The sequence below is a fragment of the Rattus norvegicus genome, chromosome 18 (genome assembly GCF_036323735.1).
Source record: "Rattus norvegicus strain BN/NHsdMcwi chromosome 18, GRCr8, whole genome shotgun sequence".
Taxonomy (NCBI): domain Eukaryota; kingdom Metazoa; phylum Chordata; class Mammalia; order Rodentia; family Muridae; genus Rattus; species Rattus norvegicus.
The window spans coordinates 57,221,743-57,243,060 of record NC_086036.1 but is presented as its reverse complement, the minus strand read 5'-3'; the positions used below and the strand labels follow the sequence as shown (position 1 = coordinate 57,243,060).

General features: G+C 50.2%; 1 protein-coding gene across 12 annotated transcripts in view; it reads left to right on the top strand.

The window, feature by feature from the left end:
- The window catches only part of Arhgef37 (Rho guanine nucleotide exchange factor 37), a 65,664-nt gene that overhangs the window by 28,224 nt on the left and 16,122 nt on the right, over window positions 1-21,318 (top strand). For 7 of the 12 annotated variants that reach the window (XM_006254811.5, XM_039096828.2, NM_001100974.2 and 4 more), the window contains 8 exons: window positions 1,356-1,486; window positions 2,174-2,278; window positions 2,923-3,033; window positions 4,214-4,543; window positions 7,162-7,290; window positions 9,066-9,261; window positions 10,623-10,783; window positions 12,022-15,028. In XM_006254811.5, coding sequence (XP_006254873.1) covers window positions 1,356-1,486; window positions 2,174-2,278; window positions 2,923-3,033; window positions 4,214-4,543; window positions 7,162-7,290; window positions 9,066-9,261; window positions 10,623-10,783; window positions 12,022-12,231 — 1,373 coding nt within the window. In that variant the 3' untranslated portion in view covers window positions 12,232-15,028. Of the gene's footprint in view, window positions 1-1,355; window positions 1,487-2,173; window positions 2,279-2,768; window positions 2,814-2,922; window positions 3,034-4,213; window positions 4,544-7,161; window positions 7,291-9,065; window positions 9,262-10,622; window positions 10,784-12,021; window positions 15,029-19,107; window positions 19,354-21,318 lie in introns of those variants that run through there. The other 5 variants (XR_010059573.1, XR_010059575.1, XR_010059572.1 and 2 more) reach the window with 3 other exon arrangements.

The window sequence follows — 21,318 nt, the reverse complement described above, 5'->3', positions numbered from 1 at the left end:
AATCCCTATCACCGCTGGGAGCGAAAGAGGTGTGTGTGTGTGGCTGGATGCATTCACCACTTAGGTTGCTGTAGTAGGAATGGTTGTGAACAGAAGCAGTATCCATGCATCAAGAATCTCAATTGTCCACCATGAGCACGAGACCAAGAATTTAGCTGATGTTTACTTTTTAGAAAGATTTATTTATTTATTTATTTATTTATTTATTTATTTATTTTGAGACAGGGTTTTCTCTGTGTAGCCCTGGCTATCCTGAAACTCACTCTGTAAACCAAGCTGGCTCAATCTCACTGAGATTCTCCTGCTTCTGCCTCCTGAGTGCTGGGATTAAGGGCATGTGCCACCACCACCTGGCTGAAAGTATTTGTTTTTATTTTGTGTACATGGGTGTTTTGCCTACATGCATATCTGTGTACTGTATACTTGCCATGGAGGGCAAAAGAAGGTGTCCAATCCTTTGGAACTAGAGTTACAGGTGGTTGTGAGCCACCATCTATGTGCTGGGAACCAAACCCAGGTCCTCTGGAAGAACAGCCAGTGCTCTTCTCTCTGTCTCCCCAACCTTCATGATTACTTTTAAGACAATTACCTCAAATTCATAAATATCTGTGGGGCAGAGTGTGATACTTCTGCCCACATAAACAGTGTCCAACAGACAGAGTGGTGGTCAATATATGTTGTTTGAAGGCTAATTCTGCTATGCTCTTTTCCCTTCAATATTTTATTTGATCCTTACAACCCCTAACGCCAGCCCTGTTAGTTCCACTTCCCACTGGGTAAACAGAGTATATACAGTTTGCAGTCATATGCACTCAGTGTGGTTACATATCCAGTCACTGGGCTGTAAGAAACAGAGAGCCTCTCAGACTTAGACTGGGGGTCTTTGAGGTTTCTCCAGTGCTTGTTTCTTTATCCAGCTGGACAGGAGGCAGAGGGCAGAGGTACTGAGCCCAGAGAGGGAAATATGTGTTTGGTAGACCTTGCTAAAACTTTCTGGGAAAGTCCCTTCACACATGCTGTCTTAGGTGATTCCTCCCAGCAAGCCAGCAGGATGAAGTCCTCATTTTATAGACAAAAACCAAAACCAAACCAAACCAACCAAACAAACAAAAACCCCAAAACCCAGAGACCCCAAGGAGCAGTGACCTATTAAAATACTGCAGGCCGAATGCTTTCCAGCCAGGAATCATACCTGGGACAAAGAGGATCTGAGTACTGGGATTCCCTGCAGGACTTACCATCCTGCCTGGTGTAACTTGGTGGAGCAGAGTGCCAAGTCGGGAGAAGATGGGGCTGTTTGCCTCCTGGGTCTACTTTTGTCACCCACAGTGCCCTTTTCTTCTGTGTCACCACAGCCTTAAAGTATACCAAAGTGGAGCAGCTGAGCCTTCGGGAGCGGCTGGCCCGCATCAACACCCATACTCTTTCCAAGAAGACCACCAGGCTGAGCCAGCTGCTGAAGCAGGAGGCGGGGCTCGTACCCAGGGTGAGCCTGAGTTCCGGTGGGGGAGATACTGCCATGAAAACAGGGGGAGGTACCTTCAGAAATCTAGGTAGCTGAAGCTGAGAGTGAGGGACCACAGAGAGACACAGCACCTGATTCTCAAGCACCAGTAATGGGGCTCACGTTGCTTATAGAGGAGTCAGGCTCTGAGCTTAGGCAGGGCACCAGTCTGAACAGTTCCCCGTTGAGGCTCAGGTTGAGTGCCTCTTCCAAAGCAGTAGCATTTAAGCCACAGGACTAAGTAGATATTCTTACCTCAATCTTCACACAAGGAAACAGAGGCTACCAGAGGATGAAGGGTCTGCCACACGGCTGGGCAGCAAGTGAGCCAGGACTCAAACATACTCCAGTGTCTGTTTCCATGATATGAATGCAGAACTACCCAACATCACTGCTGTTCACTTTCGAGACAAGTCCTTGCTATGCTGTCCTCATAATCCTCCTGCCTCCATGACCCAGGGTCTGGGCTTCAGTCCTGGGCCACCACGTACAGTTTATACTGTTTCTTAACCGCCCCACTCAGTCGTAGAGCTGGATGAACCAGCTCTTCTTGTCTTTCCCAAATCTATGGAGAGATTGTCCCCGGTGAGTTTCTAAGGCAGAGAAACCAGTTACACACTGCCCCCATGTGGATCGTCCGACCCTTGCATGTATGACTTTACTTAACAGACAGAAGACAAGGAATTTGATGACTTGGAGGAGAGATTCCAGTGGGTGTCTCTGTGCGTGACAGAGCTGAAGAGCAATGTGGCAGCTTACATGGATAATCTGGAGGTGAGCGCCCCGCATAGTCCAAAGGCCAGGCCCACGAGCTACCCTGGTACCCGCTGCAGGGATGCTGGGATGGGGTGTGAGCCGGGGGTACTGACAAACACATTACAGTCTGTAGCCACAAAACTGGGGGCTAGAGGCAGCTCCTCCTCCCATTAGAGTTCTCATGGGTCAGTGTCAACAATCCTTTGGAACTGGAATTAACAGATGGTTGTGAGTTGCCGTATGGGTGCTAAGAACCAAACCCAGGTCCTCTGCAAGAACAGCAAGTACTCTTAACCACTCTCTCCAGCCCCTGGCCTTTTCTTTTTCATACATTGATTTGAATGGGAGCAGTCCATTGGCTTACAGAAAAACACGAATCGAATCCGTAGAGCATGCACATGGCAAAAGGATTCACCAAGGTGGCACACAGATAAGTGTGGTGCTCACAAGCCCCAAAGGGGTGAAGAGATAAGGACCTCAGCTCAACAAGCCTCTTCTAATCCCCCAGGTTGAATAGGGACAGATGGCGTATGTGCTTGCTAGCTGTGGGGAGGTATGTGGAGGCCCTGGAGAACTGCTTGGGAGGTCTGCCGAATTGGGGGTTAGCCGTAAGATGGTCATGGTGGGACCTAACCACCTATCTGTGTTGACCCTGGACTCAGGCTTTCCTCTGCTTCCGGCCACACGAGCGGAACCTGGATATCCCTGGGGGAGCTGCGGAACAGTACTGCAGCCTAGCGAGGGACCTTCAGCTCCAGGCCTTCCTGCAGTTTGTGAGTGGGATATCTCCTCCCCCTTCCTCTGACGGGCAGGTGGTGGAGCGATTCTAAGTAATATTTAGAAGTCAGGCACTTACACAATTGTCACATCCACTAGGGGAGGGAGCGCTATTCCTGCAATTCCTGATAAAAATAGCCCAACTGATGTGCAGCGAGCCTCACCCTGTACCAGGCGCCGTGCCCGCCTTTTCCATTTGTGACCTCATTTACCCCTCAGCACACGCTTTCGGATGAGGCACTATTAATAGCCCCATTCTGCTAATGGGAGCTCGAGGCCCAGAGAGCTCCATCTCTTGGGTCATCTACACAAATGGAGTCTGGGTCCCGAAGTATCATTCTATACAAAAATCTGTTTCAAGCTCTTTACGTAATAACAATAGCAAGAAGTACCAGGAGTCGAGAACCTTCCCCGGGCTGCCCTCTGAGGACACTACATATCACCCCCTTTCCAAACTACAAGCCCAAGGCTCAGTGAAATTGGAGCAGGGTTCTGAAGCTTTTTCCACATCAACCGCATTACCTGAGGAACTTTTATGTGACCTAGATATATAAGTATATTTAATAGGTATACAGATTTACTGATAATAAATCATAAAGGAGTATTTTTAAACGATTCTTTAAAATACATATAATTTGACCATATATTAAAGGTAAAAGTGGGGCTGGGGATTTAGCTCAGTGGTAGAGTGCTTACCTAGGAAGCGCAAGGCCCTGGGTTCGGTCCCCAGCTCCGAAAAAAAGAACCAAAAAAAAAAAAAAAAAAAAAAGGTAAAAGCACATCTATGCCCCAGTGTGGTGGTGTGCTGTTATTTTTACATGAGTAAAATCTTGGCTGAATATTTGATATGGATATTCAGAGCTCTGGACACAGAACATCTTTAAAGGGTTTTGGGGTTGATGAGCATTTTGATGGCGTAATCATCAATGCTGAGACCATCACTTCACATAAATACACATTACAGAATTTATTTTGGGTCAGCATACGTTCGGAAAATGTTTACGGTTGTCAAATCTTGTTCAGTCACGACCCTGTATGAACTGCAATTCAGGTTAGGCAGCAGGGGGTGAGGATACACTAAGTCACAGCTTGTCAATGGATGGGGCCTAGAACCTCCCCCAGCCTCCACCCTCTGTCACCCCCTATCCCAGTTCCCACACTCCCCTCTCCCTACAGAAGCAGCGGTTAACAGGCCTGGTGTGGCAACCATTGTGCAGTCTGGCCAGAGCCCTGGTTGGCCCTCAGAACTTGATCAAGAAACGTCTGGACAAACTCCTGGACTTCGAGAGAGTAGAAGAAAAACTGTTGGATGTGGGCAGTGTGACCTATGAGGAAGAGGCGGCCCGGCACACGTACCAGGCACTCAACTCCTTGATAGTGGCTGAGCTCCCACAGTTTAACCACCTCGTCATGCAGTGGCTGGGCCAGATTCTGCGCACATTTGTGGTCCTCCAGAGAGACCTTGCAGACCAAGTGCTGCGAAGGGCAGAGAGCAGCATGGCCCTGGTAAGGCCCCTGGAGCTAAAGTTGTTGTGGAACACATAGTCAGGCAAGGCCCAAGCTGTTGTCAGGGCAGAAATAAAGATAATGTGGATGGCACAGGCTGCTGGGACTCAGAACTCAGCGGAGACCCCCGAGAAGTCTCTCATGCCTTTTCTCCTTCTCTAGTGGAGGCAGAGGCCAGACCGGACTCTAGGCCACCCTAGGTCATCCTGGGACTCAAGAGCAAAGGATGCTGTTGTGGAAAAAATAGCAGCAAACTCTCCCTGGAGAGTAGGGCGAGATGGTGACAGAGACAGGTATCTTTCCTGTCTAGTCAGGAGTAGATGTGTCTGTCCAGCTGGGATCACCACCAGAACCGCTAGCAGCTGTTTCCTGTCTAGCTGTTTGGGGACCTTTCCAGGCAGTGTCCCACTCAGTGTGGGGTCCCCTCAATAACAAAGAAGCCGAGACCCAGAGAGAGGTAAAATAGCTTGTGCAAAGTTGTGGAGAGGACAGGTGGTTTTGACCCCTGACTGTGCAGTAACTGAGCTTTGAACGCAGTGATCCAGAGCCTCTCAAAAGGGACCACCAGCCAAAGGCATAATTAGATTCCAAAGAGCTCTACACGGACCACCACGCGCACTTGCGCACTTGGCGGTGGAGAATTTAGAAGTCTGGGTTGGTACGGGAGGGAACAGGCGGCAGTTCCACATCTGGCTCTGCAGCGGCAGCGTCAGAGCTGAATGGCTCATGAGTCAGGCCTTGGGACCCATTTCCATGCTCTTCATCCCAGCATTGCCTTCTGTGTTTCCCTGCCGTCATCTGACTCCCTCCAACCCCACTCTCCTTTATCCACCACATCCTATCTCCTGACTTCCCCACCCCTGCCAACTTTCCAACCCACGGTCCCACTCTGCTGCTGCGGCTTGTCCCTCCCTCCAACACGTCGCTTGACCATCACCTGGAAACACCTCAACTGTCCCCCAGGCCTCTCTTGATGCCTACCACCCAGTGACAGATGAGCCAGTCTTTCCAGGAAGCTCCCAGAATTCTTGCTGCTCTGGAGGCGTGGAGGCTACCCGCTCCTCGCCCTCTGTATACCTGCAGAACTTAGTAATGTGTATCCTAACACTTGGCTGCTTGGTGCTTACTAGAACCTGCCTTCTGCTGGAGTGGTGGGGAGCTATGTTTTCCCTCAGTCGGGGGTGGGGGCCAGAGATCGAAGCGGTTCCTCCTTTGGATGTCTTACTACTCACTACTGGGCCCTGCCTCGGACATACTTACGAAGTGTGAAGTTGAAATAGACCCAGCGCTGTACAAAAAGAAGAGTGAATCTGATTGGATAACCCTTTTGTTTTCTTCCAATTTCTCCTTTCTCTGCTAGTCTGATGTTTGCACAGAGGGGCTGAGGATGCCAGAGCGGGAGGTCTACAGACATAGACAGTGCATGTGTGGCGGTGGTGATGGGGAAGCAAGGGAGTGTCTCCTGATTGGTCCTGTGCTATGGGTGGCTATGGATATGGCCTAGGATTGCTGCCAAACCCCTCTTGTGTGTCATTCACCTGGCCTCAGTCCTGTGACTCAAGGCCTGCGTGGCAAAAAACTGTCTTCTCTCTGCAGCCAGCCCAGGAGCAAGGCTCTGGGTCATAGATGAGTCTGGCTATCACCCAGAGGGCTGGACATGTCTGTTGGCTGTGGGGTCTCATTCACTCTTGAGCTGTCTGCTGAGACTGCGGGAGAGTCTTAACAGGGTAGGGACCTCATGGGAGAGCTCAGTACTCACAAGCTATACAAGCCCATGCCAAAGTGGTTGGAACACAGAGAAGAGCAGAAGGGCCTGACCCTAAGAGAGGTCAGGGGTCACACCCACTTGTAGACATATAGTGTCATGACTCTCTCCCAATCTCCTGCCTGGTTTTCTCCCTGTCTGGGCTGGTTTTCTGGCAGGTTGTTTCTGTGTGTGGAAGATAGGGAATTGTTGCAGTTTCCTCTCCAACCCGAATCAGCCGGTACAAAGAAAATGCAACTCAATTAATATGAAAACAATCTAGCGTCTAGATTGGGCAGATCCACCCTACACTGTCCTATTCCTAGCTCCCAAATCCCTCATCCCTTGCACCTTTTATTTGCCAGGTCTCCAGCTTCTCCTTCTCCCACGCTTCTTTCCTTTCTCCTCTCCTGACTCCTCCCCCTCCTGACTCCTCCCCTCTCCTGACTCCTCCCCTCTCGCTCCCAGACTCCTCCCTCTGCCCAAATCTTGAGCTCTTGCCTTTATTTTACAAATTCAGAGAGAACTCCAAGGCAAACCACAACAGGGAATCACCAGGTCTGCACATTTACCCTTGGGGATCTGAAGGAAGGGCAACACGGGTGTTCTGAGCCCTTGCACACTGCATCTGACAGAAGGGGCCTGGCCTAAGCGCATTAATTTCCCTTGATGTAATCACAGTAGGTAATGGGGGTCATGATGGCGGTGGTCCTCTACCCCTGTGGAGAGATGTTTTCACAGAAATGGGGATGGTGGGCAGGCAGGCAAGCAGGCAAAAGCAGTTGTCTGGGTCCAGAGGGTGAGTACCCAAGCACCCTGTGGTCCCTTCTCCTGGAGAGGCTCTGCTGACAGCATCTCCCCCCCCCCCCCCCAGCTGCCTCATCGCCACGTCTCCGAGCCGGACTTCCAGAAGCTGCTGGAGGACACGCTAGGCCAGAGCAGTAGCCAGCTCCGCCACTTTCGGGAGAGCTTTGAGAAAGTGCTTCCACCCTCCACCTCGCAGGTAGGCGTCCCTCCCTGCCATGACAAGCCGCTTTCCTGCCGTGTGCTGCAGCTTCCTTTACGCCTTTCTCTATTTCTTTTCTGTTACTCACAGAAACATTTCTTATTCCTCTCTCCTTCTTTTCTGTGAACAAACAAAACCCTGTATTCCAACACACACACACACACACACACACACACACAGGGATGGGGTTGAGGGGAGAGAAAAGCTATCTCCCAATCCACTTGAGCAGCATACCTGGACAGCCTGTCTTTTAGCTCTCTCTCTCTCTCTCTCTCTCTCTCTCTCTCTCCCTCTCTGTCTCTCTCTCTCTGTCTCTCTCTGTGTCTCTCTCTCTCTCTCTCTCTCTCTCTCTGTGTGTGTGTGTGTGTGTGTGTGTGTGTGTGTGTGTGTGTGGTGTGTGTGTTTGAGATAGATTTTTTTTTTTATACCTCAAGTTGGCCTTGAACTTGCTACTTAGCTGGGGCTTATTTAGCCGGAGACAACTTCGAGTTGTGAAGAGAGGGCTCATGGAAGTGGAGCCACAGGTGGTTGTGAGCTGCCGTATGGGTGCTAGCACCAAACCCAGGTCCTCTGTAAGAGCAGGCACTGCTGAGCCATCTCTCCACCTCCCCAGGAAAACTCTTCCCAGAAAACTTCCACCTCTGTGTTCAGCCTGCAAACATCCATCTGCTCGATTTCATTCTCTTCCTCTAATGCTGGGGTTGCACATCACACACAGGCCTTGTACACACTGACTAGTATTTTGCCACTGAGCTACATCTCCAGCCCAGTACTGGATTTTATTTAATTTTTTTTTGAGACAGGGTCTCTTTATGCAGCCCTGGCTGTCGAGGAACTCATCATGTAGAGCAGGCTGGACTTGAACTCACAGAGATCTGCCTGCCTCTTCCTCCCAAGTATGAGGATTAACAATGTGCATCCTGATTCTTAATTTGGACTCTTCATCAGTACTAGGGCAAGAGTCTTTGCAGGTGTCCCTGACAGACCTCTACCTCTCCCGTACCCAACATCTCCAAATAACCATAATACAGTGCAGTAAATACAACATGGGCACACCCAGCTTAAGTGGAGAATGTGGTAAACTATGCATTTACACATTTGGTTTCCCCTTGGTTTTATGGAAGGGGGCGGTCATACCTGAACTCCTTCTGGATAATACTTTGGCTGAAAACAGTGAATGGGAAAACATAGGAAATGCCAGGCAGTTTGGGGATAGACTCTCTCCCAAATCTCTCTCCCCAGCTAGATGGCAATTTCTATCTGAATAAAGCCCAGCTGCACTAGTGGATGACGTATGCTCCAGTGCTTTGCACACAGTAGGTGTCCAGTTCATGTGTAGTGGAAATTCCCAGAGTCACAGCTAGCTGTCCTTCATCCATAGGAGTGCCAGGAGCTAGTGCTGGTCCTGTGTTAGCCTCTGAGGATTCCCGATGGCTAAGGCCTGGTGCATCATGAAGCCCATAGCAAGGCATGGTTCAAAGACCTAGATAAGACATTTCCTGTGGAATGCCTTAGCTCCGGGCTATGCATAGAATTTAGGGCTACATCCTATGAGTTCTATAACTGACATGTATTTATACTTGAATCCGTTGAAAATTTCCTCTAAAATGTCATTGGAAGCTAAGAGCCAGCCATGCACTAGAGGGCATGGTTGTCACCATCAGAATGGAGTCTTCGGTGACAGAGGCAGGGCTGGATAAGATTCCCAGCTCTCAGCTCGTGTTGGCACAACCTTGATACTTAAGCTACAATGTCTGTCTCTGCTCTCTCAGCCACTCCTTCCAGGGTCTGAACACCAGATGCAATCTCTCCTCACCAGATATGGCCCTGGGAAGATATACCAGGTGACAAGCAACATCAATGGCACTGGGACCCTGGACCTGACACTACCTCGGGGCCAAATCGTGGCCCTTCTACAAAACAAGGACACCAAAGGCAACAACAGTCGCTGGCTGGTAGACACAGGGGGTATGTGGGCCCCCATGACCCTTTCTTCTCCTTTTGGGAAAGCCAGCTTCTAGGCATGGATGCCCTTGTGTGCCAATCTGACTGTGCAAATTCAGGAAGGATGAAGTCATTGACAGATGCAGGAGCTCAGTCAGCTTTCAGTAATTCAGAGGTGCATAAAATGTCTAAATTAAGGTCCAATGTAGCCTTCCTCATCTAGGACCTGGGTGCTGTGCAAGCAGGGCAAGCCTTAGAAGAACTTACACACTATTGAGTGATACGTTGTGTGGAAGGAACTTGAATAGGACTCTGGAAGATGCAGATGCGTGCTGAGAAGGGATGCTTGCACCCCAGCCACACTCCCAGAATCTGATTTATGACTTTGACAGTAGATCTCTAACGGCCACGGACTTGGGACGTGTCACTGAGGTCTGGGGTTCATGTGTAAATTAGATAAAGGCGAGCCCTGCCACTAGTCCGTAAGCTCACAATGGCGTCGCTATCACTGTATGGCACAAGGTCGAGCTTTAAAACCAAGCCAGCTTTTGAAAATGAGGTAGAGTCATGTGTGATGGTGCATGCCTATAACCCCAGCCTTAGGAAGGTAGAGGCAGGAGAATGACCGCAAGTTTGAGACTTGCCCTAGCTATGTAGAGAGGCCTGGGGACTATACACTGAGACCTTGTCTAAAATAATAATAATGAAAAGAAAAATAGAAACGGGTACCCTCTGAAAACACATCTGTGGGGAAATAGTATGAGGACCATGAAGAGGGAGGCTTTGGGGTTCCTGATGGGGTGATGGAGGGGAGGCATGGAGCTTCCCTGAGCTCAGTTGTGCCAGCATCAAACAGGCAGCAACAGTGTCACAGACCGACCTCAGATTGGTGTGAAGACCACCTGGGAAGCGGGAGATGGTGGTCATTCATGAGGACAGCAGTTGGGCAGCATGGGGTGGGTGCTGGCTGGTGAGAAGGAGCCGGGAAGGACAGCATCAGCAGTGGAAGGCAGTCCTGGTCCTGAGGAAAGCTGGGGAAGTGGCCTTGCTCTGGGCAGCCACTAGAGGGACGTGAGCAGTAGTGCCACCAAGGGGAAACAGTTGTCACACCAGCCCAGGGATGGACTTCCTCTGTCGGATGTTATCAGATCTCATGGACTGACCCAGTGGGGAGCCTCTGTGCCTGGGTGGGGAGCAAGCAGCAGCTAGGGACAGCGATAGGGAATGGGGTGGTGGGAGGGAAAGTGCAGGTTCTGGATGACCTCGTTCTGACTCTTTAATGCTGGGAAACCATGCTTGCAACACTCACATTTACTGGCTTTGCCACCACAGAAAAAGGATAGGAGTCTGGCTAGCATCAATGGAACCTTCTGTACGTTTCCTAGGACACCGGGGATACGTGCCAGCTGGAAAACTTCAGCTATATCACCCTATCAATCCCAGTGAGAAGGAGCCCAGACGCCAGACAGGGATGCCTGAAGACTACTGGCTTCCAACCCCAGAGCCCACCCAACCCTCTGTCCCCACTGTCCCGACCATGAGCCAGGTAAGTCTGGAGGAGGGCCGAGGGCTTGGATTTTCCTCTAGTGTTGAAGCATGTGCTCCTTTATCGGAGGGCCCACCTCCTTGTGAGGCCAGGCAGTGACCAGTGATTAGTTCTTATCATGGCCAGGGTTGGGGCTTCCCACAGGAACACCAGGGAGTTAATCCAACATCCCCCCTATCAGCAGGATAAGTGGAAGTCCTCCATTCACTCTGTATTTGCCAGGTATGGTACTAAACGGGAGTCAGAGTGATGAACAGGAGGTCATGGTCCTCCTCAAGCTTACTGCCTGGGACTAGATTAGATTAGAAGTGATTAGATTAGCGGCGTGAATGTGTGAGCAAATGCAACTGTCCCTGCTGTGGTAAGGTCCAGAGTTCTAGGAATAGAGAGGCTTTCTAAAGAGGAACGCTTTCTCCTTACATAGGAAGGAGGACTAGGAGTAAACTAGATCAAGGGGGTCCAGCTTGGTACCTGGGGTGAGTTCTCAGAAAGCACAGACAGCACACGCAGAGGCCCAGTGATCTGTGAGGGTCCAAGGAGGAACCGATGAGGCCAGAACCTGCGGGACTAGAGAGGGCAGGACATAGTGAGCCGCTCCTGCTGCAGTCTGCAGGGCCAGGCCCAGATAGACCCTGTGCCCTTGAAGAGGGTGTCATTCTTCCCTATAAGAGCAGTGGGGAGCATAGACTGCACATGTTCTTGAAATCATGATTTATGGGAGGGAAGGAGGGGGAGGAGGGGGGAAGGGAGGGAGGGAGAAGAAGAGGAGGAGGAGAAGGAGAAGAAGAAAGAGAGAGGAGAGAGAGAAGAAAAGTAGAAGAGTAGAGCCATGAGCATGTGGAGAGGGAGGGGGGAGAGAATGGTGAAAGAAGGGACGAATGGGGAAGAGAGCAAGAGGATGAGGAGGGGGCAAGCAGCCCATTTTATAGTGTTAGGCATACCTGGCTGTTGCTAGGTAACTGTGGGGGTGGAGCTTAGACGGAATACTAACAGGGCAAATACAGAATGGAATTATAGTAAAAACCAGAGCCTAGCAAAGTGTCAGAACAGTAATTACTAGCCACAGTGCTAGCAGGCCTAGCATCTTTAGTGCCGAGAATGTGCCTGGGAAGTGATGTGTCCAGCAGAAGAGACTAGACTACATGTGAACGTGGTGGGGACACAGGATGACGCCCTCGTTGGATGGAGTTTGGTTGTCTGCTCCCTGACCATTTCTGTGTCACACCCATGTGTTTCAGGTGGTGGCCGTGTACCCTTTTGTGGCCAGGAGCACCCACGAGTTGAGTCTACAGGCAGGCCAGCCTGTGACCATCCTGGAAGCCCAAGACAAGAAGGGGAACCCAGAATGGAGCCTGGTGGAAGCAAACGGACAGAGGGGATATGTACCTTCCAACTTTCTGGCCAGGACTCCGAGTCCAACTCCCTGGGGCTGGAATCTTCCCTCTTAGCATGACCTCTTGGGAACCCCATTCCTAAGGAAAGGCGGAGGCTTAAAAGCTGTGTGACCTAGGGGGGATGGCGCAAAGCACAGTGGGAATGGGAGAGGCGTGAAGGGCACCCAGAAGGCAGCAGGAAGTGATTACTAGGCCTTACAGAATGCCTGGTGTGGGAGGCCACAGTGGGTGGTTCGGCAGTGCCACTGTGATCTGCATAAAGAAGCCATCTCTAGGCCACAGCTGATTAGCTAAGGCTTGCCACAGCTCGAAGCTCACCCTACCTCTTCTTACCTCTTTCATGTCTAGGATGAATGTGGCCTGTGTTAGTTGCAGGTGGGGCCTCTCTGAAGACGACCAGGCCTGCTTGGCTCTGTAGTACACTTCCCACAGTGTTGCCAGGAAACACCGTGGCTCGTCAGTCATCTTTTCTTTCTTACTGCCTTGCACTGAGTTATTGTGAACAGTGAACTGTGGAGAGTCCTGCTCAAGGGGAAGCCATGGGCCTAGGTTCTGAGGAGATTGTCTACTGTGTCTGGGAATGGGTGTGGTCTCTGCATAGGTCTGGAACGTGTGTACAAACTTGTAGGTGGTTCCAGGGAAGAGGGGAATTTGAGGGTGAATTAGTGGGTGTGAGAGGCTGATTGCAATGGTAACTACTGGTGTTTTCTTCAGAGTAGGAAACAAAGGAACTTGTGACATAGGTGACTACTGGCCTGGCAAGTCGGGTAAGTGAGGGATAGCGTGGTTTCCTGGCTCTGGGTAGAAGAACCACGAGAACACAGGGGGCCTAGCTTTGCCTCTGAGGACCTGGAGGCAGTAAGGAGCTGAGGTTGGGTAGATGTGAGGCCTAAGACATAGGACCCAATTGCAGTTTTCCACGTAGGGAAAAAAACAAAACAAAACTAAGTCATGGGAAGCAGTAGGGATGGCATGAGGCTGGAGGTGCAAGGGTCCCTTGTCAACCAGGATGTGCGACACCAACACAAAGACTGTTAGTGGTGTCAGGATGGCCCAGCCATTGCCTGGCGTGGGTTAGCAGAGTAAAGCAGTCCTGTTGCTACCTGTCACGTCCCATGTTCAGGCCAATGGTGTCCTTTTCCTTAAACCCAGGCTCTGATTCCAGGCCCAGTCAGCATGGATTAACAATAGACAATTGTTAGGGGGTTCTGTTCTGTGTGAGCATCATGGAGTGTGCAAACTAACAAGGTTATGACATCACTAGGCAATATAATCTCATGGGACTTTGACATACACAAAGCCATTGCCTATAGCTGGCTGTTGCATGGCGCATGACATATGGGTACAATCTAGGTAGCCAAAGTCCCAGTGCCTGGTACTTGATGAGCAGGTCATTTCTCAAATCTGGAAACAGAAACCCCTCAAAGCAGACCTTGTTTCTGGATGACAGGCCCACAGGGGCATGCTGGGTGTCGTCACTACTGGGCAATGTCCCTAGGCTGTTGCTTTAGGTCAAGAGTCATCAGAAGATCCCAAGACAGTGAAAAGGGTGATCCACTCTGACCTGTGTACAACTGACAGATTTGGAATCGACCCTCTTGAGAGACAGAGAGTAAAACAGGTGGCTATTTCAGTGTTTCCAAGACTACGTCTGTTTTTACAACTCAAGCGCCTGTTTGTTAACTTTGGCTTCTGAAGGGCTCTTGAGAAAGGCAGCTCGCCTGTGTCAGACGGTCTGTAATGTGCCTCCTCTGGGCTTGTTGAAGCACCAATGCCGGATGATGCAAGAGCAAGGCTACGCAGCTCCTTTCCCAACCTCAGGTTCTCTCGAAGGACGTTCTCAGCTCAGTTTCCTGTCCGTTTCCTTCTCGGGCTTCTAATCAAAACAGGAAGCATAGACAAAACACACGACAAAGCAGGCTGTACCTGCAGCTTCCACAGCTCGTTGTGAAGCTGAGACTCTAGCTTGGAGTTCTTAGCATGGCTCTTCGCTGCTGCAATTACCTGGGTTGCCCTAAACGGCAGCAAACCAGGAGCCCACCCAGAGAGAGCTGATGTCATTCATCTGGGCACGATCATGGCCTTGGGCTTCAGGAAGCTACCCAGGTGAATCTCACAGGTAGCCACGTTAAGAACCTCTGCCTTAGACATGCAGAGGTAAACAGCTAGACCTGGTCAGAGTTGGGACAGGGTAAGTTAAGTCATGCCCCACCTGAGCTTTGCGCTGGCTCTCTAAGCAGGAAGCTTTGGAAGCAGTTTGGAGTAGGACAGCCTGTTCTGTCAGGTCCCAAAATATATCTTTATTAAGTGCCGTTAAAGGGGACCTGAATGAAATTGAATGTTCTTGTAGGCATAAGGGAGAAAAAAAATGAAATATACTTTGAACCAAGGCTATCTCATGAAGGAGAAATAAAAATGTGTCCAGTACATGTGGGTTATAGCTTCTCAGACCAGGGGGTGAGATTAAAGTCACTGGAGAGTGAGAGAAAGCATACTGAGAAGATGGAGCATGGCCTGGATCTTCACCCAGGGACTCTGTGTAATGTGCCTTTTTACCCCAATGCCTAGAGCCATTGCACTGTGTCTTATTTATTTCACTCTTGGGCTGTCACGTGCACGCTCACAACGAGAATTGCCTAAGAATGGAACAGAACTCCCAGGAGTCGAAGAGTGGTTCATATGGTACCCCCTGATCCTCAAAGTGAAGTGGGAACTCTTTAACCCTTTGAGCCCCAACGTAGTTTAGGATACAGGGAGACGATTGTATTATCCAAGGGAAGACGAGGGAATTCTTGAGTCGTGTGATGAGCGTGATGTGACCACTGGCAATAAAGGACTTAGTATGACTCCAGCTGTTGGCTAGTATTTCATCCATTCACCATCCTCGCTAGATCTGAGAATGATAACTTGTTCGCTCATGTGTTTATTAGAGTGACTACTGTATACCCTTGAGGCTTCCAAGATTTGGGCATAGATGCTGGGGATATAGCAAGACGTCAGACAGATGAACTATGCCATTTTTGAGCCCGCCCAATCTGGGCAGGGAGGCAGACAAGTCAGCACTCACTTCTGTGAGTGTGTCAGGCTGGAGCCCAAGAGAGGCGTTGACCTCTGACCTCGGCTTGGCAAGCAAGGAAAGCTTCCTTAAAGAGGTGATATATGACCTTTGACCTAACGGGTGCCTGAGCTTGTGCGGTCAGGAGGGCATATGCAAAAGCTAGAGGAGACAGCAGATCACAGAACTGAGGGAAATGTGTGGTAGAGGCACTAAGAAATGTGCTAAGCAAGCCCACAAGAAAGAGGGCTTCAGACTGTGCACGGGAGCCACTGGAGGAGTTGAGAGAGAGGAGTGAAATGCTCAGGGCTACAGTTTTGGGAAATCACCTGGCTCTGGCCAGGCGCCTTGTGTGCCCATCAATGACACCGCATTACAAACACAGGGAGTGCTGCTTCCTTCTAGAACCTTCCAAGCCTCTGTCATAAGCTTCACGTTAGAGGTGTCCAAGGTGTATTGCAAAGATAAATGCCATAGAAGGAGCAGAAACACCAAAACCTTAATGGAACCCCCTCCTGTCTGGAGGCAGACCAGTGTCCTGCAGCTTTTTGCCCCTGCAGGGCTCAGTGCCATTGGCCCCATAGAAGATGTTTGCACCAGGCCTAGACAAGGAGGGGATTCGAGAGTGCTGAGGTGGTTGTGGGAGGCTCACTGAAAGAGCTGAGTGTAGATTCAGGACCTCGTAGAGGAGCAGGATTAGGAAAAGCAAAAGAGAGAGAGGAAGCTTGGCCTCAGGAAACCCAGTCCAGAACAGTGCGTACGCACAAACTCAGAGACTTTGACAGTGTGCACAAGACCTAGACATGCTCAAGCCAGACAGAATCCCAGCACGGAGGAGGGGAAGTGGGCACAGAGTCCATCCCTAGCCAAGAAGTGAGTGGAAACTGCTGAAGATAGAGGGAAAACCCAGATTTCTCCGATAGATACTGGACACAATCAGTCATACTTCAGGGCAGGCCCTGCTCAGAAATAGTTGGCTGAGACAAATCAGTCTCTTTGTTGGTTGGTATTTTGTTTTCCTTAATTTTTCTTTAATTTTTAAGACAAGACCTTACTATATTGTTCTGGCTGGCTTGGGCCTCACTGTGTAAACCAGGCTGGTCAAATCTGCCTGCCCCTGCCTCTGCCTCCTGAGTGCTGGGGTTAAAGGTATGCACCACCATGACTGGCTTTTTTTTCTTTTTTTTTGAAACTAGATAGTCTCTATTAGTCCTGGAGTTTGCTATGTAGACCAGGCTGGCCTTGAACTCAAGGCGTACTGGGATTAAAGGCTTGTGCCACCATGTCCAGACCTGTGCTTTTATTTTTTTAAACAGTACTGGAGATTGAACTAAGGGCTTTTTGTGTGCTAAGCAAGCACTTTACCAGTCAGCTTTATCCCCAGCCCACACATCTGTTTTCTTCTTTTCTCCCTCCCTCCCTCCCTCCCTCCCTCCTTCCCTCCTCCCTCCCTGCCTTCCTCCCTGCCTCCCTCTCTCCCTTTCCCCCTCCTTCCTTCCTTTTGGTTAAGAATCAAATGAGGATCTGGAAAGGTGGCTCAGAAGTTAAGGACACTTGTTTTTGCATAGAACCTGAGTTTGATTGCCAGCACCCACATGCCGGCTTACAACTGTCTGTAACTCTAGTTCCAGGAAATATGACACCCCCTGTTAACTGCCGAGGGCACCAGGCGAGTGGTACACAGACATACCCAGACAAGACACTCACTCACATGGAATAAGATGGAAATTATGTGTGAATTGTGACCACCAGGGGGCAGCAGGACACTTCCACTCAGCCATGAAATATTTGAGGAAGCAAACTGAAATGCCTATGACTCTGGCTGGGCCAGAGAGGCAGAGAGAAAGCCTGGGAGGAAGGGGGACATTAAGTAAGGTTATGGTTCTCAACCTGTGGGTCACTGATTCACAGGGGTTGTCTAAGACCATGGGAAAAGACAGATACTTAGATCACAATTCATAACAGTTATGAAGTAGCAATGAAAAATACTTTAATGGTTGGGGGCAGGGGTCACGACCACATGAGGAACTGTATGGAAGGGTCACAGAGTTGAAAGGCTGAGAACCACCACACTGTGGGCTGCATTTGGATTGGAGTCTGTATACCACATCTTAAGGGCTGCAGCTTCCTGGCTCCCAGCCAACTGCTGCCACATCAGAGTGACTGACACGGGTGGTATCAGACTGGTTGACTCTTCACGAGAAGCCAGAAGCCAGAGGTTTTGCTTGACTTTTATTAGGGTCTCTCGTTTTGGTTTGGTTGTAATCCAGGCTGGCCCACACTTCTCCCTCCTCAGCCCCTGCAGTACTGGGATTCCAGGCATGTGCCACCATGCCCAGCTCTGTCCCTTTTTCCTATGGAAATCTTCATGTGGTCGACAACAGGCCCACCTTTGCTCCTCCTGCTGGAGAATCTTCTCCGAAGAAGTAGTTTCGTGTCTCGACTTCATCGGACATTGATTTCTCTCCCTTGGATCTTTGGGGAAGTGTGGTTTCCCTTAGGGTCATTCCTCTAAGGATTATCACTGATGCTGAGTTTCCGTTAACTCCTTGCTTCTGTCTTACCAGTGAGGACTGTGGAGAAGTACTCACCAAGATTCTCTGAGGGAGAATACTGGTAAATCCCCTGGCCCAGCTCCTCTATGCTCCATGACATAATTGTTATTGTTATGGGAGCTTAGGGAGAGAGGCAGGGAATTTGGAAGGGTTTCAGGGTCTGTCTGCCTCCCTGTACGTGACATGGTAAGGATATCTGGCCACACCCCTGTGTAGAAGCCCTTATCTCTGTGCCTGTCCTGGGTCCTCAGGGATACGAATCTCCATGGAACCTGAGTAGGGCCTGAACTCTCCACAGTGGCTGCAGGCTGGGGCTACCCCCTACTCCCAGGCGGCTCAGGCAGAGAGCGCAGAATCTGCAGTCAAGCTTGCTGGGCAGCCTGCTGCTGTCTTCCTTGTTTGCTGCCCTGGCAGATGTGTACTGTAGGAAACATTTCCAAGGTTCCTTTGTCCTCTGTGCAGCTGGTTGATTGGATTCATGGGAAGCCCTGGCCAGGGGGAGGAGCCAAGGTATCCCCCTCCCCCGTTTCTCTACTTATCTGCTATAGGGTGGTCTTTTCTGCAGTCCCACCTCTGGTCCCTAGTGCTCAACAGACCGGGGGATGCTTCTAGTGTTGGGTGGCTCTAGATCCTCCAGTACCAGGGGACTCCTCGTCTTCAGTCCAAGTATTCAAATGTCATGTGCTTGCTGATCTCTGCAGTATGTCTTTCCCCTGTAAGATCCACTGCCTATGTTAAGTTCCTCCTGACCGAAAGGCACAATAGAGTGGTTTCTGGTTTCCGCTTAGACTGATATACCACAGGAACTCAGGTCGAAGGCAAGGCTGGGGCTTCAGCTACTTGGGTCTCTCAGTTAGTCCATCTTAGGAGGGACGCTGGGGACCTTTGCCAGCTCCAGTGCCAAGGGAGCATCACCCCTCTTTACCTGGAGTTACTGAAGTGTCTTCAGCCACAGAGAGCTGAGTAATGGCTGAAGGAATCTGCTGACCTGGTCTCATCTTGGCCAGCTGAGGCTATTACAGCAGGGCCCAGAGCAGACACTAATGAGAAGACCCAAGGGCCATGGTGACAAGCCAGAACTGTGGGTGAAGCCGAGCTCTGAAGGAAGGGAACAGGAGAGACGTGATTCTGGAGCAATAGTGTCTCAGGAGAGGCAGTGAGCCCCAGGTCTGAGAGAAAGGAATTGAGGCAGGTTTCTGGTTGGAGAAGAGGTAGCCTGTCTCGGATCTGGGGTCTCTGGCTCCTGAGCCCATCCGTGGAGTGTCAGAACAGACCAGCATGTCAGTAACCATACTTGAAGCATTTCCTCTCTGCTTACAGAGCTGCGGGGAGGTGACATGAAGGAATCCAGTTTATGTGATAAATCCAGGTACTATCACATAGAAAGCTCTGAAGAGCAGCGATCTTAACAAAACAGAACAAGACAAAACAACAAACAATTAAACAACCCTCGGCAGCAACCATGGCAGCCAGCCACAGTGGAGTTCATTCTCCGTAGGATCCCCAAGAAACAAGCATTGGGATGGAGCCCTGGGACTCTCCCGTGAGGCAGGGCCAAGCCCAGAGGTACAGATCTACTTGCCAGAGCTAGAAGGGTTGGGTCAGGAGAAAGCAGGGAGACTGGGAGGACACTGTGACCCTCGGGCACCCTCCCTGGGGACGGGGAGCAGCAGGTGTCCAACAGGCATAGCTGCAATGGGACACTCGGGGACAAGCATCCTGCGGTGTCCAAACAGGACAGAGGTCAAAATCAGGTTATAGCATGGGCAGCAAGACTCCAGGCTTTGGGCCACAGTTCAAATACAAGGCTATGTGGGACTGGGGCAACTTAGGGACACTGCCATAATGTTGGGATTGAGTATTGAGAATGGGATACAAGGCTGAGTCCTGCTATTGGTGCAAGGGACTTTGTACTGGGCCCTGGAGACCAGCCTGGAGCTGCCCTCAAACCCTTGCATTTGGGGACAGGCTGGTTTTCAGAGTCAAGTGAGCTGACTAGGGGAAAGGCTATAGAAACCAGATTTTTTTTTCTATGCAAGATACTTGTGTTCAAATCTTGACCCACAGTTGTGGGCTGAGTAACCTCTTTGAAACGAGTTACTTAATCTCTTTTTAAAAACCTCACTTTCCTCTTCGTGGGTAAGTCATGGGGTTGCTGAGGTGTTGAAACAACACAGCCTAGTGACACTGGACAGCGTGTCTTCTATGCACAGGGTTTAATACAGATTTGATCCTGGGCGTCCAGGCCTCTTCAGCTTCCCCTCGAAGCTTCCTAGGCTCAGGGCCCTGCACTGTACTTCTAACTAACCTGGGCACCTTCAGCCTTCCTCCTGATGCCCTGTTCCAGACCCCTTACTCGGAAATGCCCCAGCACTGCATGAGCGCTTTCAAAACTGAAAGCAGGTAGAAGTCTCCAGAGGCCAAAGGTCGTTCCCCTGGGAAGTAAGTGTGCCCTGTCCTCAAATGCTCTGTGATTCTCGTCAGCCATCTTGGATTGTTTCTACATTTGAGGGGCTCCCTCAGGCTGCTGACTGTGCAGTTGAAGACAATTTTGCTGTTAAGGAAGACACTGTGGAAGATGATGCTATAGAAAGAGGGAGTCTTTCCTCCTACTTTTTTTGGCTCTGGTTCATTTTTTTTTCAAATTTCTTAATGTTTGTGTTTCACTTTTTAAAATCTTGCCCCTCACATACTCCTTGCCCCGTCTCCTAGGCTAGAGATCCCAAGGTGTGACACATCCCTTCAGGGCCATGTGCCCACCCCCGACCCCATCTTCATGAAAACCACAGTGAAAAATCACTGTATCTGGATTTATCTGGATAGTTCATATCATAAAGATATGTTCCTTAACGTACTGAAATATGCCTCTAGTGCGTCTTTACTAAAGTTGAGTACTGAATTATAATCCTTTCACTTTCTCTGCCCAGAGGGTGCTATACTTCTTTAGTCCTCTGAAAGTTACCACATTTAGAAATGCCTCTCCCATGCCAGGACGCCTAGGCTGCATGGTCTTCTCCTCAGGAAATTGGCCATGTTGATGTTGACACCCTCCTGATTCTTCCCCGTCTCAGATCTCTGTACTCAATCCTTCAGTGGGTCCTTACGGCTTCAAAACCTCAGAGGCATTCCGTATCCCTTCCACCGGCTCCCTCTCCACTCCTTTCCCCAACATCTCCTGCCCGGGCGTCTGTTGTAGTGGCCTCCAGATGCCCTCATCCGTCACCTACAACCCAATCTTTGGAGTCACTACTTTTTTTTATTTCTTTTTTTTTTTTTAAAGTGAATTAGAGACTGCTTCTCCTCTGTTTAAAAGAACAAAATCCAAATGCTTTTCTCTGAACCAAAAGGCTGTCCATGGGAGGGTCCTCCTACTCCATGTGCATGGCGGGCCCCGCCCACAGCACCACCCCACTGTACCATTCTCTTCTTGCTCACCCGTATGTGGCCTTCGTCACTCTAAGTCCAGTTCTGACCCAGGACCCTTGCACTGACTATCCCTTTCCCTCACACACATGAAAGGACACAGAGTTG